This window comes from Polyodon spathula, chromosome 15, assembly GCF_017654505.1.
Source record: "Polyodon spathula isolate WHYD16114869_AA chromosome 15, ASM1765450v1, whole genome shotgun sequence".
Lineage (NCBI taxonomy): Eukaryota > Metazoa > Chordata > Actinopteri > Acipenseriformes > Polyodontidae > Polyodon > Polyodon spathula.
In genome coordinates, this window is record NC_054548.1 from 26416379 (window position 1) to 26429780 (window position 13402).

Sequence of the window (13402 nt, forward strand, 5' to 3'; positions counted from 1 at the left end):
TCCCCTGTTGTTTTCTGGCAGCCTGGGTGCTTCCCTCTACATTGGATGCTCCAGTGCTTCATTGAGATAGCCTGGACAGAAAAGTTTATAATGCATGTGGTACTCAATCATAGTAAGGGTATCAAAACTGTTCCTGAGCCAAAAGGTAATTTATTCTTTAGAAAAATGTAGCATAGCTCCTGATCACAGTGCACAGCCATGAGTAGAACTGGTGAGGCTGGATGCCAAAAGGGTAGACCTCTGCCTCTCTATCTAGCAGTTCATTTAGACATTGGTACTGTAGCTCAAACCACAGTTGTAATACTAAAGCCCATCTCACAGCTGTTAATGGCAACCCTTTTCTGTGGATCATTTACAAGCTTATCCTGGGAATGCACTTAGAATGGTCCCAGTAAGCATTCTGTAAAGCCTGCCTTCCTTAGATGGTTGCCTACTTGTTCGTCTAGGGTTGTGGGCTTGCTAATTCTGTAGATATATATACCCTAGGCATTCTGCTGCTGCAAATTCCCTCCTAAAGCATGTGCAGTAGTGTATATCCTTCACGATTCATGAGCCTTGCTGCTCTGTAAAAGAATCTGCCAGAACCCAAGAGTTGTCTGCTCTGAAACCTGTACGCACGCGCACACCGACCCACCCACCCACACACACACACACAAACACACAAACACACAGGCACAGGCAATCTCCTTCCAAAGCTAGTTCTCTTTATTCATTCTACATTGGAATTGAAGCATCTGACACTGGATAGTATTGGCAACTGTCCTCTTATGCTCCCTGAATGCCAGATTTTAGGGACCCTGTTTTTTTGTTGTTTTTTCTGACAGAAATAATTACCACCCAGTCATCGCCAACCCAAATCACTACCCCCCTCCACTCCTGAACTTCGTTCCTACTGAACTCCGGTTTGAAGAATGGCACCCCTGTTATGACATTCATGTCAGATTGCTCTGTACCTTACTGTTTTTTTTTTTTTTTTTAAGGTAGGTGTGACAGAGATCAAATGATTCTTGGTGTTAGTTCTCCCTCCCGACTTGCGAGGTCGCTGTGTAAAGGGAACATAGTACCCTGAACAAAAAGACATGACAGTTTATTCCCAGGGTTAGGTGGAAATCAGCCATCTAGAAAGGGGTCAGAGCTACGGTACACGCCACTATCACATTAATTCATTATTGTTTACTGTTTGCCGACAGGCTCTGGACAAATTACAATCAATAAACACCCTTGCACATGGATGTTGTTGTCTTTCTGTTTCTTCTGCACTGCTGTATTACCTTCACCTGCATGCACTTAACCCACTTTGCCACAGTAGGGTAATTGCTACACTGCCTAAAATTATGGCTGCATAGGTGACTCTTCCATGAGAAATGCCTTAATTCAGGGTGGATTCAAGTGAGGTCCTCTTAAGTAGAATTAATTATTAGCACAATTAATGATGGGAAAGTGGTAGTAAGCATTCACATGATCTGACCCAACTGACCTTCATCTTGGGTTCGGGAACTTGTGATGCATTCTTTGACTTTCGCCACTGCAACACAGCAGACCAGTAAATTAGGCTACTAATTTGTATAACCATGCACTTTTTTTTTTTTTTTTTTTTCCTTCAGTAAACACTGACGACTGATTTCAGGGACTACCAAACAGTAAAATAATCCAGTATTGGTGATTTTAATCTCCTCTGAAACTATTATAATAACTATTATAATATTCTAATACTTGTTTTAAAGGAGGTTGCATTGTTAGGTCTGTGGATTTCATCATTTTGAGGAACAGGATGGAGGAATGAAATGTCCATCATAGTCGTGGCTTTGAAGCAGAAATATGTGTTTGTTGGACATTTGTACTCCAAAGGTAATTTATTGACAACAGGAGGAGTGTAATACAGAACTGCATCAGTTCAGTTTCAGTATCCCTGTAAATTAAGAACATAAGAAAGTTTACAAACAAGAAGCAATTCGGCCCATCTCGTTTGGTTGTTAGTAGCTTATTGATCACAGAATCTCATCAAGCAGCTTCCTGAAGGATCCCAGGGTGTCAGCTTCAACATTATTACTGGGGAGTTGGTTCCACACCCTCACAATTCTGTTTAAAAAAGTGCCTCCTATTTTCTGTTCTGAATGCCCCCTTAATCTCCATTTGTGACCCCTGGTCCTTGTTTCTTTTTTTCAGGTCGAAAAAGTCCCTTGGGTCGACATTGTCAATACCTTTTAAGATTTTTAATGCTTGAATCAGATCGCTGCATAGTCTTCTTTGTTCAAGACTGAATAGATTCAATTCTTTAAGCAGATCTGCATATGACATGCCTTTTAAACCGGGAATAATTCTGGTCACTCTTCTTTGCACTCTTTCTAGAACAGCAATATCCTTTTTGTAGCGAGGTGACCAGAACTGAACACAATATTCTAGATCAGGTCTTACTAATGCATTGTAAAGTTTTAACATTACTTCCTTTGATTTAAATTCATCACTTTTCATTATACCTCTGAGCACCTTTTTTTATAGCTTCCTCGCATTGTCTCAATGAAGACATTTCCGAGTCAACATAAACTCCTAGGTCTTTTTCATAGAGTCCTTCTTCAATTTCAGTATCTCCCATATGATATTTGTAATGCACGTTTTTATTGCCTGTGTGCAGTACCTTACAATTTTCTCTATTAAATGTCATTTGCCATGTGACTGCCCAGTTCTGAATGCTGTCTAGATCATTTTGAATAACCTTTGCTGCTACAACAGTATCTGCCACTCCTTGTATTTTTGTGTCGTCTGCAAAGTTAACAAGTTTGCTTACTATACCAGAATCTAATTCATTATTGTCGATTAGGATTCCTACTGATCCCTCTTACTATACTGGTTATCTCGCTCCATTTTTAGGTTTCTCTTCTGTTTAGTACTTTCTGTTTTCTACATGTTAACCACAGGTAGAAATACAGTGTCCTTCAAGTACAGTGCTGCCTTCTTATAACGCTGTAGAAACAAAATCGACTAGCTGTTTGTGTTTAGCCTTGCAGTTCAGTTACGCGTTTGTCATTAGATCTTCATTCTTGTATTTTCAGCCTCTTTAGGTGACCCAGTTTCTTTGAAGAATAAGTTATATGGTATGTTTCTGTATCTCTACATGTGATTATTGCTGTTTGGCTGTTGTATGTGGCTGGAAATGTATCAAGTAGCGCTTAACAGTTTCAAGATTATATAGCTGCAGAACGAAGGCTCCCACAGCGTGGCTCCCACATGGTAGTGTTGTGTCCGCAACTCGTAATTTACGCAGTGCTTCATTGACCTTCAGTAACCGTACCACGTGACCATAATACCCCACGAACCTTAGGTTTAGGGTTAGGAAATAAACTTTGTTTTAGTACCTTTATCACCCTTATCATGTGATCGGGCTGTAGCATATAATGATGTCTATTACAAGTTGCGCATGCAGCAATACCCTGTGTGAGCAATGCTGTGGGAGCCTTTGTTCTGCAGCAATACCTCTCTCAACAGTTTGGCACCAACTAGTCAAACATCGCCATCTGGTGGGGAATCAAAATAATTTTTCAAGGATTTATTTATTTTTTTCCTTCCAAGTCAAGAATAACTTAGGCATGAAAGAATTCCATTAAATTTGTCAATGGCTAGAATGGCAAAAGGGTGCGACAATAACATTGCTACCAATACTGTGTACATAGTACTGTTAACATTATCTTGCCTGCCTTGAAAGCAAAATACAAAAATGAACAATTAATCACGTTTTTTCTTTTTAAAAGAATGCCTACATTCATTAGAATACTGTGAAGAAACATCTCTGAATAATTGAACTGCTCCTTCCTGCATATGAGTGGCTTCTTACTAGCTTAATACTGTTAATTTAGTTGTATTCCTCTCAGAAAATGTGCCATTGATTCAAAATTGGACCTTTTGAGTGTGAAAATGAAACCTTTTTTCGGTCAGTTCAAGTTTGTTTGCCCTGTTTCTTTGCTGTTTTGTTGCAGGGCCTGGCCGCCCCTTTAAGGGAATCGATTTTCACACCAAGGTCTTGCCTTCATTACCTGGCATAGATACCACCTGCTACAGCTGGAAAGAGATCTTCAGGTTTGTAAAACCCTGACCAGACAGGGACAAGAATGCTTGTCTTTCATGTAGAAATAGCAATGGACAAGGAGAGAATCATTATTGATGTGTTTTGGTGCAACTCCTCGAGCAAAGGAAATTGTCTTTCCACGCACCTGGTGTTAGGAGACCTGAACAGTAAAACTTCTTTAAAGACACCTTTTTAAATTAAGGTTTACAATGTGATCATACAAACTCTACAAATAACTTGAAAATAAATTAAACATTTTGATAATTTAATAATTAGCCATCATGGGTGACTGTTTTATCTGAATGTTTGTTTGGGTTTTTTTGTATTGATTATATCAATATAACCCAATACATTACTTTTGTGTTCTTACATTTAACAATGATTTTCATCACTGGAAGAGGCTCTTTCTGCATCTTTGTGTTTCTCACAAACTAATCTTCAAAAACCAAAAAAAAAAATATCTTCCCATTGAAGTATTGCTTCCACCTGAATGCTGCTTGAAAAGCCCTGAGGTGGCATTGTGCTGTATGTAAAATTGCAACAAGCATGCAAAAAAAATACATCTATGCCTTTTGCTTTTTAAAATATATCCCTTTATCTGTGAAGAGACTGTCTAGAGAACCCATTTTAGACATGGGTAGAGAAGAGCTAGTGTTTGTTAAATGTTTTATTCTGTTTTTTGTGACGTAAATGTGGTAATGCCTTGTTCTAGTTTTGATTAATGGCCTTGCTATAACTGGTATGTCCTGTAATACATGCTAATGTAATCCGGAAATGCATATACCTCAATTTTTTGTAGACCTAGTTAATAGTTAGAGAAAGTTTTATCCTTCAAATAATATACACACCGTAGAAAAAAGATTCGGAATGCCTGAGTTTTGCTGTTACAAAGTGCCAAGAAGCAATTATTTTACGTTTCTTCCTTTTTTTAAATTATTTTTTTGAATTCATATTTAAAAGAAAAAAAAAATGGATACTGATTTTATGTAACTTGCAATCCTGTGTTAAGAGCCCTTGTTCCTGTATTGGATTTTGTAAATGAATCCTCCATTTTAGAATACAGATTTGGGAAGCGTACTTAATATAGATAAAAACTAATTTTACATTCTCTTAACACTTTTGCAGTGCAGATCGAGAGGAAGCTGGACAAATGTAAAATCCAAGCTATTGCTATTAAAATCAACCTGTACAAAACGGATCCTGCAGAGCTCTGTGGAACACAGACAGGTCTGTGTTCCACAATACAACTAAACATCATGGGGCCACTAAACAGTGTGGGGGTTTATTCATTTGCAATTTGTTTAGTTACACTGTTCTGTATTCTGAAGCTGGTGCTTTTTGTTGCTTTATGGTGATGCGGCCTTAAACAATCTTTTCACAGTCATTTTTGTTGTCTTGATCTCTTGCAGAAGCTAACTGGAAATGACAATTTTGCCATTCCTTATTGGAATTTTGCCACTGGATCGAATGAATGTGATGTGTGTGCAGATTCGCTTTTAGGAGGATTACGTTCAGATGAACCGTATCTGATCAGTCCTTGTTCAAAGTTTTCAAACTGGGGGATTGTTTGCAACTGGTTATAAATAAATAAATGCAGCAATGTGGATGGGGAAGGATTCCATGTTTCTTCAGCTAAAAATTAACCTGATTAACTTGTTTTTTTTTTTACTTTTTTTTTTTCTACCCCCCCAAAGTTAATTGTTAATATGTCAACTGTTTCAGCCTCGATGAATATAACAAGCTGGTTACTCTCTGCAATGGAACCAGTGAAGGTTTGCTGAGGAGAAACCCATTTGAAAGTACTAATGTTAGTCTTCCAGCCATGGACGATGTGCATAGCTGTCTCTGCATTAGGGATTTTGGTAGCCCACCTTATTTTCAGAACAAGGCTTTCAGTTTCAGGTAAATTTGGCTAACAATTTTTTTAAAAAGCATTTTTTTAGGCAAGCTTTTCATCAGACTTGTCTGAAAGGCCTGGGTGTTCTGTCATCCATGGAATGGCTTTGAGCAAATGTCAAGACTGTTATTTTTACTGCTGCACGAAATTGCATTATTTCTTAACACTGTTTTGTCATCCTAGTAGTTATGTTTCAAAATGGCAATGGCTGACTGATTTTGGTACTACCCACAAAAAAAGTCCTGATTTTGTATTTTGGAAACCCTTTCACTTTTCATACTTGTTCTAGCTTCTAATAGAAAATTGGGTGAACCTCTCTCTCTGCCTGACTGTCTTGGAAATGTTCTCGTGGCATCAAATATGCTGTCCAGATTCTGAATTTTTGTCCTTTTTTTATTATTTCTCATCCATTTCACACTGCGCTCCAAAATGGAACAATTATGTTTCTTAAGGTTCCAACTTATAACACAATATTAAATGGATTTAATTGAATCCTCTGAAAACTGCTGATTTTATGAGGGTTAGCCAGACCAGATTCAACACTTCATCAGGTTTTTCTCTCGTCCTTCTGGTTATGAAAATACATGTACTGCTGGGTGTTTTACATTAAGGACATTTTGGTATCTTACATTATACAAGTCATTCCTAAATTAAAACAAATTTCATGGCCCAAATTTGAACATTTATTTTTAGTAACATTTTTTTTTTTTTCTATTAATGGTGCTTATAAAGCTGGTCAAATAAACTATAGGATTTATAAAAATGATCAGACGTACAATAGTAGTTTCAAATGCAGCTTTCCTCTTCAACTAGTTAAAGTTATGACCTGGATATATAGTTAGAATTCCACTTCTATTTGGTCTCCAGGCCATTCCTGATGTAAAGGTGTTAAGGCTTTGGAGGGACATAATGGTAATTTAGAGGAATGCAAGTTGTCATACAGCTATGTAAGCAATTGAGTGGCCATCATAACAATTCTGGAACAAAGTCTATGCTTGTGATGGACAATAATAGTCTTGCGTGGGACACTATGGTCTAATTGAGGTGTTTCTAGAGTACATGTTCATAATTGCTAAACAGGTCTTTGTTGGTATAAGTGGGAGATGTTATATTGCTCCTTATCTTGTAAGTACCATAACGTGGACTTGGGACTATACAGCTGCTGTATTTCTTTTAGGAATGCACTTGAAGGGTTTGATAAACCTGATGGTGAATTTGACTCCTCTGTGACGAACCTTCATAACCTGGTCCACTCCTTTCTCAGTGGAACCAGTGCTCTGTCCCACTCTGGTGCCAATGATCCTATTTTTGTGGTAGGCACAATGATTGTGACAGTATTTACTGAACCTGGCTATATGGAACTTGCTTAATTTATGTAGTGAGATTCATATGCTGTTTTTTTTAATATCTTTTAAAAATGAATCCTATAGGTTTGAAATGGATATATGACAGGACAGATGTGATCCACATAGTGAATAACAATGTATTTCCAGGTATATCTTACAAATGGTTACAGAGGTTGTTAATAATGTGTTATTAATTTTTTTTGCTGTGTGTACCATACGATTTGCAGATTTGGTTCAATTTTTGATCTTTTGTTTCTATTATTTATTTAACACTGATGGTATTTAAACAATTTCCATTCAGTTGAGGTCATTGGTTATGATTTCAGCTACAATTATCCACCAAATTAAAAACATACATGTGTAGTACTTTAGTTTTTACAAACAAGTATATGTAATAAGGGGTTATGGCACTTTAACATACACAATCACATTGAACCAGTGTTTTATACAAGAGCTGTTTCAATGAGATCCAGTGTAATAACTCCTAGTACTCGGCCCCCAAGCTTTCCATTACTAAAGAATGGTGTGTTAATGTTGTTTTTTTTTTTATGAACAGACGATGCTTCTGCAGCAGCCAAATTGCTTGGATCTGGCCTTGGTGGTGTCTTTTTGGGACTCCTCCTTTTACTTCTGCTACTAGGTCTTTTCATAAAGAGAAGACCAAAACAAGGCTTTGAACATTTTGACAGAAATACAATGATTCTTAGTTGTAAATCTCAACCTTTGAGGGTGCTAAGCAATGAGAACAGAGTTCCTTTGGGCTGGTCTGACAGTTCTTTCCCAGGGTTCAAGGGAAGTCGGCTAGCTATGAAGGGGGCGAGACTGTTGCAATAACATATTGACCTGGAAGGAAAATGACATGGCAGCCACAGATTGGAGAGGCGGTTGCACTCGTTTACCAAGGGGTCATATGTGACAGCATAAAAGGGGATGGAGACTCGTAATCTGTTCTTTTCTTTGAATAGAACTGAGAAGGACTGTGAGAGACCCCGTAAAACCGTGAAATAGTATCTTGTTTGTAATACTACACTAGACCTAAACGGCTAACATGAGTCTGGAGCCATCTCCGAGGGCCAGCACTAAAGCCGGAACAGCACTGCAATACTGTCCCAAAAATAAACTGTAGTTTATAAACTGTAGTTTATTTTTGAACTTGTTGTTACTGGTCAACAGACCTGGATACAAAATAAAGAAACATTTCCAAACCGGATCATAAGGCTCAGTTTGTTCATTACTGCACTGCATCACTCCTGCACCACCAGTTTCCACTCAGCCACTTTGTCACACATTAAGAGTTTGAGCTGTGGCTGCTGTACTGTATGTCTAGATGCTTGTTTGATGTAGTGGTGCTGCGTTTTTCTGGTCCCCTGCCATCTTGTTGTACTGGCCTGAAAATCTCAGCGTTTATTCTCAGAACCATTAACTAACCTATCAATGATGGAAATATTGTCCTTAACAGGTAAAATGTTGGCAGGAGCGAGGGGATTATTACTTCCCTTCTAAACAACCAGAATTATGCCAACTTTAAATCCAAATGCTGACCCTTTCCAGCTGAGACTTTGTCCTCTGAAAATGAAGTTGGTTTGCTCTATGGGGATGTTGCTGTGAGTTTTAGGCTCTATTTTGTAACTGGTCAAGGTCTGGATCTTCTCGCACAGAACCCATATCACCAAGCTGCATTCCTGCTCAGGAAAGGAGTTAAATTGTCCAGACAGAGTCACATTAAGGTTGACATGAAAACTTATTTTTGTAAACCATAACAATAGTCAGCAAGTTGACTATATTTCAATTCATGTTTTATTAACACACCTCAAGTTATATAGTTCTCTGTTACAAGAAAAAGAAAAAGAAAATCAAACTACTGTAATAAAAAATAAAATAGAAATAATAGTAAGGTAATTTGCAAGTAGTGTAAAATACTTTTTTTGTTTACAATAAAATGTGTTAAACTGTGTTTTGAAACACCTTTCAACATTTATTCTTGTTGATGTAAACATATACGGAATCAGTTCTTTACATAAAACACTGAGTTGTTATAATTTATAAGTACCAAATAAATGACACATATTTTGTGTGATTTTACAGCAAAAGCAAAACCTTTGTCAGCTGTATCAGATGTACTGACAATAGTTACACAATGAGATGGAGAAGCTGCAACATCATTACTGGAAAATAGTTTATTTAAAGCAGATGAGTACACTAACTTATTTTCTTAAGCACTTGCCCGGTGTTTAAAGGAGATTCACAAATTGTTCTTTAAGTCCCATGGTGTAATAATAATATCTATCCATCTGTATAATATGTTTTATTTCCAATAAATGTAGACCTTAACTCAAATGAAATGGCTTGCTCTGTGAAACTATATATTATTGATAACTCAATATAAGTTATATAAAAACATAAAGTCAGTTAAAATATATAACTAAATATGTAATATATGCAAGCTACAGTCAGTGATGAACTTTTGTTCTGATGCCGGAATGATGTATATTTGTAATGTATTACCTATTGATAGCTTTTACTGTCTGTAACAAAAGTTGGAACATGACAAAGTGCTGTAAATTACCTAACAACATTATACTAGCTATAAGCCTTTATAAAAGTTTCCTAATCACTGGCACTTTTGAAACCTGAGGCTCATAACAAATGATCAATTTACTTTTCTGTTAGCTTTCATTTTAGAAGTGTCTGCTTCAGTGATATTAACTTGTTTACTCCAATACCTGCTCTCCTCACGATCGCTGTAGCTATGAAAATTCTTACGAGTGCATTCAAGCTTTACCCAATTGTCGCTAGCACTTAAGTTTCTCATTTCCAGCCCTGCTTGCTTTTTAAGCTTCACGCAACTTGAGCCTTGATTTATACCATGTGCACGGAAGCAGCAGATTTAATGCTGTACCCCCAGCCCTCCTCCCTTTACTGACCTTCTCAAATTTTTTTTTACTGACATCTTTCACTTGTGCCTCAGGCCTCGAAACTGCATAGCACAACACTATGCTGCACAGTATTGTTTTATGTCATCTCCAAATGACTATCAATCCCATACCTGCTTCTGCAAATTAATACTGAATATAACTTTCCAAACAACATGTTAAAAACTTGGACAATATACATATACAGCCTATCGTCCATCCTTCTAATCGTTAACTGAAGAAGCCTGCATTTATGTTTTGTTTTCTAAGAGAGAATATAGCTTAAAATAATACATTGGGAAGCTTTGTTATATCGCTTATAGAATTGGCAAAATATGTATTATGATTGGAAACTGAAATTAAAATAAATGTAGAATATTGCGGAGTGTTTAAGCAATGGGCTGCTGACTTTATTAGTCATGATGAAATGTACTGCTGGGGAATCCAGCAGACAGCATCCTTATTCTGAAGCTCGGCAGATGACAAATGAGCCTGAAGTTAAGCATCCTGCTCGAGCACTGTGTACAAACATTTCCATCACTCCTTACTGCAGGATTTATTAGGATTTCTTATAGTCTTAATGAGTTTCAGAAAGATTTAGAACCCCAACTTCTGAAAATGGGCAAGGTAATGCATACCAAGCAAAACACTGGCTTCTAAAAAAAAAAAAAAAAAAAAAAAAGACACTCCTTGTTATGTTAAATTATTTGTAATAATATCTACTTAGGTTATTTTGTGATAAATATGATTGCAGTACTAAACAAAAACAGCATAAAAAGGGCTACAATGTAGGATATGTAGTGTTTTTTTTTGTTTACTTCATGTATTTGCACTGGAGTGTTGAATCATTAAGCTTTTAAGCTTTTGAGCCTGAATTGAGGTGGTTGTTACTTGAATCCCAACATCCCGACTCATTCCTCATATTTACTGAATCTTCACTTTGTCACTGAGGCAAAATGTGTTATTGGGCACATTTAACACCCTGAGAACATAAACCAGCCAGGTCTTCACTGTGTCTGAGCAACCTAAAGGGATTATCTATCCCTTTGGCAAGAGCAGCTGAGAAGTCTGTTAATAATATCTATTAGATGGAGGATTGACAGGGCACCAGAAAAACAAGAGAGGGGGCTGAAAGAGTTTAGGATGTGCAATTAAAAAAAAAAAAACGGTTGACAAAACAGCTACCTTGCATGTTTACAGACATGTCAAACCTGAGCTAATAGATACAGTTTGGTAAAATATGTGATTATAAAAATAGATGATTAATAATTAGATTAAAGAAGATAAATACATAGTTTTGCTCCTAGTTGTTAACTCAGAAGCAAAATCCCTCTTTAAAAAGTACAAGTGTTTAAAAGATATCCTATGTAATAGCAATATGAACCATTGTATGAGCATATTTTCTCTATAGTTATATGCATTTTTTTTCTTTTTGTATAGAAGATACAGTGGATCAGATTCAAAATAGTGTACAGTGCTTTAGTTAACATGGGTGTAAAGTCAACTCCTGGGTTCTGGTACCCTTGGCATGCTAAGCATGCCCAACACACATGGCTTAAAGTCCTAAGGCAGGACATTTACTGTCTATCAATTTCATATGATCAGTAATTGTTAGATTAGTAAAAACCTGTATACTTAAAAAGTACTTTTATGAAACACAACCAGTACAAAACAATTCCGTATGGTCTGCATCTAAAAGAAACACCACGCAGTAATTCCCAGAGCTGTGAAGAGATATGAGCAATCTGTACTAATGATCCAGTAGGACTTAAAAAATACACATATATATTCATACTTTAAAAACTCTTAATAGAAACAGGGGATCCAACTCTACCAAAAGAAAAGAAAAAATGACTTTCAAATGTTGCCTACCTGTTGCATTCTTTTTTCTTCTTATCTGTCAACCACTTAGACCAATAAGAAAATACAGACTAACACTAAAAATCAAAAATAACCCACCTAAAAATATTTAAAAAGTGATAACAAGTCTCACATAGGAGATAAACTGAAAAGAGTGCTCATTTAAAAGTAAAATGCTATCTTCAGTAGGCAACACCCTTTACTAAAAACACAATCTTTCCAATTTCATATTAAGTGTTTGGCTTTAGGGGTCCTTAGTAATAGGTTGCTCTTCTCATAAGAGTTCTTTCTAATTGGATTCTCACAGTGGTTTGTTTTGTATGGGGGGGACGGGGGGAAAATGGAAACGGAGTTCAAACTTAAGTCTTTGTGAGATCTCTTCACTTTTACTGTATGAAAGAAAAGAAAAAATAGATTTGTATTTAAAGTAAACTCTTGGATAGTAAGCTGTTGTTCAGTACAGCATCTTCAGAAAGCTCCAGAGAAGGAGTGAGCAGTTTGGCATAAGCTGCTTCAAGATGGCACCAAGCATTCTTTGGAAAAGGGGAAGCAGGTTACGGTACTGCGCTCTCCATTTCAAAACTCTTTTAATTGCCAGAGTGTAGTCATGTGTCCAACATGAACAAAACAGCAAGGCCTGCTGTCTGTCCATCAGCACAGTCACCAGCATTATCTCAATGGTCTCTGCAGTGCGAAGATCGTGCAGAGAAGGAACACAGTGAGCACCAGAGAGTGGCTCGGCTTGGGGGCTGAAGCCTTTGTTTCAGCAAATCTGTCCACGACGACAGTGGGGGCTTTTGTGCTGATAACTTCAAACTGAGGGATGCACATCTCAATGCAGCCACTGCCGCTTCCTGACCCACTGCCTTCATCACCTGCACAAAGCAACAACACAGGGAATGCATTTAGAACACATTTGTATATTTATCTATCTCAGCAGTGTTAATGAAGGACTTGAAGTGCATCCTTCAAACTACAGATTAAAGACTTAAAAATCATCAATCTGATTAATACCATCCAGACTGAAGCTGAAGTGAATAAGTGCTGAAGTGAAAATAACTCCAGTGCTTAATGAACATTCAGGGAGTGTTTCTACCACATCTGAATTTTACCACAGTTGTCAATGGAGAATTGTTTCGCAGCTAGGAGGAAGCACAGTGATAAGATCTGATGTCACAGGTTTCCCAGAATGCCATAGGTCTTTGTGTGAACAACAATAGATTGACAACAAAAATCATAGCCAGAAGAACCCACACTTTTTTTTTTTATCAGATAGTTTTTAGTTGACCTTTTTATGAATTAAAAGTTAACGTTTAGCCATATTTTA

General features: G+C 37.1%; 1 protein-coding gene across 1 annotated transcript in view; it reads right to left on the bottom strand.

Moving 5' to 3' along the window:
• Nucleotides 1-9086: 9086 nt before the first annotated feature.
• LOC121328072 (glypican-6-like) overlaps nucleotides 9087-13402 on the bottom strand; it is a 298238-nt gene continuing 293922 nt past the window's right edge. Inside the window, exon 9 of the mRNA XM_041272551.1 lies at nucleotides 9087-12950. Coding sequence (XP_041128485.1) covers nucleotides 12745-12950 — 206 coding nt within the window. The 3' untranslated portion in view covers nucleotides 9087-12744. The remainder of the gene's footprint in view (nucleotides 12951-13402) is intronic.